Here is a 3,910-nt window from a genome sequence, read left to right as displayed (position 1 = left end):
CCAAGTAGAGTCTAGTGACCACCAACAAGAAACACAATCACATTGGGAGTTCGTTGAAGACAGTAGATCGTGGAATGCTAAGAGAGATGAGATATGCTAAGCTATGTGGTCTGATTATACCAGGAGTGGAGAGTAGTATTTTATTTAGATTTCTATGATTGTAATGTGTTTTTTCTTTCTGTTTTTTGAAAAGACAATGTATTTACTATAGACTTTTGGTGGTGTAATGAAAAAGTATTTTCAGCATTACATTGTTATTTGATGGTATTACATTGTCATTTCCAGTATTAGCATGTTTCATTCTGTTGTGCACATTTATAAGCGTGGTTTTATGTGTGTTTGATTTGTTGTTCATGTTTTGAGCGTAATTACTAAATGCTACTCTCATTTTTAAATGCTACTCTCACTATACTATTTTCATATGTAGTAATGTCAAAGGGCAAAGAGAAAGTTAGCAGCAGCAAGCAATTTAGGTGGCTGCCATCCATGCATGAAATGATGCTTAGGATACTTACAGAGGAGGCTACAAAGGGCAATAAGCCCTCTAGTACTTTCAAGGCCGGCTCCTTTGCTCTTGTAGCGAAGGAGATAATGGCCCAATTCGGGGTTGAGTGCCACCCGTCCTATGTTGACAACTGGATGCGAACTCTAAGGACCATGTGGTCCGCTATTCAGACTCTTAGAAAGAAGAGTGGATTTGGTTGGGACGATAATCTGAAAATGATAACTTGCGATGCTAAGACATACCAAGAAGAAGTCATGGTATGGCTTGCAACTATATTTTCTTAATATAGATGATAATATATGTTTTTGCCTTTTATATGAAATTTATAGTGTCATTCTTTTTAGGATTCCATTGCTTTTATAAGGTTTTTCAAATATAACTTTCATGTGCGAATCTATTGTAAAATCTGGGCTTAGCTATGTATTATATCTATACATACTTATGTGTTTTCATCCATCTATATGTGTATATGTGTCTGAGCTACAATTTTCTTTGGTTCTCTGTTTGGTTGTTAATAAAATGTTGGAAAAGTAAAGAAAAGATTGATACTTTCTTTTTAAGGTTGTTTTTGTAATGGGTTTTTCTCAGCAATGACTTGGGAATAATAGGAAATTAAGGACACACTGTTTTCTTTGATCTTTCTATTGGTTGCCAGGAAAAAGTGAAGGAAAGAAAACAAAGTTTTTGACCAAAAGATTTGTGCTTTCTGTTGTAATTTTTTTTTTAATTGGGCTCTCTCAGCAGTGAAGTGTGCATAATAGTAACACAATGTATTGACTTGTTCAATCCTTATTTGAGAGTTTTCTTGCATTACTTGTTTGATTACTGAGAAAATGTAGGAAAAAGTATAGAGTCTTTGCTTTAATTGTTATTTCATAGCCTTTTATATTGAATTTATGAGTGAAGTTATTATTGCATTGTTATATACGTTCCATTCTCCCTTACAGGCGTATCGAAAGCATGCAGACTATCTAAACAAAAAAATTGACATGTATGATGAATTAGCAATTGTTGTGGGGAAGGACACAGCCATGGGTGGCTTTTCTAAGTCCTATGTGGATATTGAGAATGAGCCAGACAATGGGGACAGTGCGGAGTTTGTTGCAGACAATGTGGAGGAAGGTGTGGTTGAGAAAGGGAAGAATGCAGTCGAGTCATCCACCACTGGGTCGGGAATTTCCAAGTCCCGCAAAAGAGGGCATGCACCTTCTAATGCTGATGATAGTGTGCTGACTGATCTGTCTAATCAACTGAAGGAAATAGCTGTGACTCTGAAAGAAATTAATCGAGGCCCGGTGGATTACACAGCTCTGTACAATGAGGTAATGGCTATGATGGCGGATGGGTATAGCGAAGATATGCTCGCAACTGCCTTCGACCATCTTTGTGAAAATAAGAAGACAACTCGTGGATTTCTAGCCAAGAATGCTAGGTTGAGGAAGCTGTGGTTAGATGGTTTTTTGTTCTCACAAATTTGATTTGTTTATTTCATGTTGACTGTGATGGTAGATTTAGGAATTAACTTTTGTTGTAGTACTAGTATTGACCTACCATTGTATTATATATATAGTCTTTTGTATTATTGGGACGATACAATTGCCCAAATTATGTATTTGTACTGTTCAGATAGCATGAATAGGTATCATTTTTGGACACCATAGAGGTGTAATGCCAATGGTGAACGATTGATGTGGCTGTTTTTATATAAATATTATGGGTATATTCAAATGATTATTTTTGATGTTGAAGTGGATGATTATTTTTGTACTGTTACAGATATGTCTAGGCAATGCAGGTTCTTGAATTTGAATGATTATTTTTGATGTTGAAGTGGATGATTAGTTTTGTATTGTTACAGGTTTGTCTAGATAATGCAGGTGCTTGAATTTGTAACACATTTCATATTTTCCGTAAAATGATCCACAAACCAAACACCGGAGTTGATTTTCCATAAAAAATGAATTTCATTTTTTGTAAAATGTTTGATCGAACCAAACATGGGAATTGATTTTCCGTAAAGCATTTTCTGTAAAATATTTGGACGAACTAAACAGTGGAATTGATTTTCCGTAAAACGATTTCCGAGATAGCCAAACAGCCTGAATACATTTTCCTTTTCTGGAAAACATTTTACAGGAACCAAACACACCCTAAAACACAAAAAACGCCTAAAAACCCTAGAAAACAGTGGAATTTGGCCTTGAGAGGGTGGGGCTAGTAATCCAAAATCCAAAGGATTAACTAGTCTTGCTCAGAACATTGTTTATTTTCAAAAAACTATACTATCAAGGCCTAGTTCTACTGCAATCTGAATTATGCCAAAACCGTAACTATTGAAAACTAGCGATTTTTTTTTTTTTTTTTTTGAAAATTTCAAGAACAAAATAAGGTTCACAAGAAGCAAAAAAAAATCAACTAGAATCACTCCCCGGCAATGGCGCCAAAATTTGGTGTGCTGTCGCAGGCAACCAAAAAATAAAACCTATACTCCTAAAAATATATGTAGTAGTGCGAGTAAGGATCGTTCCCACGAAGAGTATCTAGCCTAGTTTTATGTTACGTGAACAAGGAAGGGGGGGGGGATTTGAGTATAATGAAAACAATTTTAAGAAAAACAATAAAGGAACAATTCAAATTAAAATATCGAAATCAATCAAGAGAACAAACCTTGGTCCAAGTCAACATCCACCATTGGAATTTTACAACTGATCATCGATGCAAGTATATATCAATTCACACTTTGAATATTCACCGTTGGAACTATTTTCCTATCTCTCCTTAGTCGTAGTTAATTAGAAAACAAGCGATCTAATAAACCCTAACTACTAAACAACCCAAGACAAGCGCTAAAGGTTTAATCTAGTAGCAGCCTTAAGAATTAGAGAGATCGATGAAACTAAACAACACAAACACAAGCGGTTGCATTTAATTTAGTCAAGCATTCTTCGTAAGATCTAATAATTTTTGACGCAGCAAATCATTAAATCTTGGTTGCTTCACAAGTTAGAGAGATCAAACAATTACGGATTTGATAGCTAACCTAGCAGTAGATTGCAATGAATAATAAACTAGTAGGCCTCCTAGTAATTAAATGAGACAATCATGAAAATAAGCACAGAAGAACATCCGATATTCAAAGCATAAATCAAACAATAAAAACAAATTAGATCTCACAGTTTTATTGATTCCAAGGCTTTAGTTTCCTTCGACCAAGTATAAAAGTTTTGCCACGCAAGGCCATGATGAAAACTCAAAGGAAAAAAATCAGAGAAGAGGGGAGAGAGAGGTGTGTGTCTGTGTAATTTTGATTTCCTCCTTTCCCAAGCCTACAAAATCTCCTAAAAATATTCTCAATAATAATATCCAAATCTAACTAATTAAAGAAAAATATTAGAAATAAAACAA

At 34.9% G+C, this 3,910-nt stretch overlaps 1 protein-coding gene across 1 annotated transcript; it reads left to right on the top strand.

Moving 5' to 3' along the window:
• Positions 1-429: 429 nt before the first annotated feature.
• Positions 430-1,983, top strand: LOC126719461 (uncharacterized). The gene is made up of 2 exons (XM_050422008.1): positions 430-762; positions 1,453-1,983. Exons 1-2 carry the CDS (start codon positions 430-432, stop codon positions 1,981-1,983), a joined length of 864 nt encoding a protein of 287 aa, XP_050277965.1.
• Positions 1,984-3,910: the final 1,927 nt, after the last annotated feature.

This window comes from Quercus robur, chromosome 3 (assembly GCF_932294415.1).
Source record: "Quercus robur chromosome 3, dhQueRobu3.1, whole genome shotgun sequence".
In the NCBI taxonomy this organism is placed as follows: Eukaryota; Viridiplantae; Streptophyta; class Magnoliopsida; order Fagales; family Fagaceae; genus Quercus; species Quercus robur.
The sequence above is the reverse complement of the archived record's forward strand: the minus strand, read 5'-3'. Positions and strand labels throughout refer to the sequence as shown.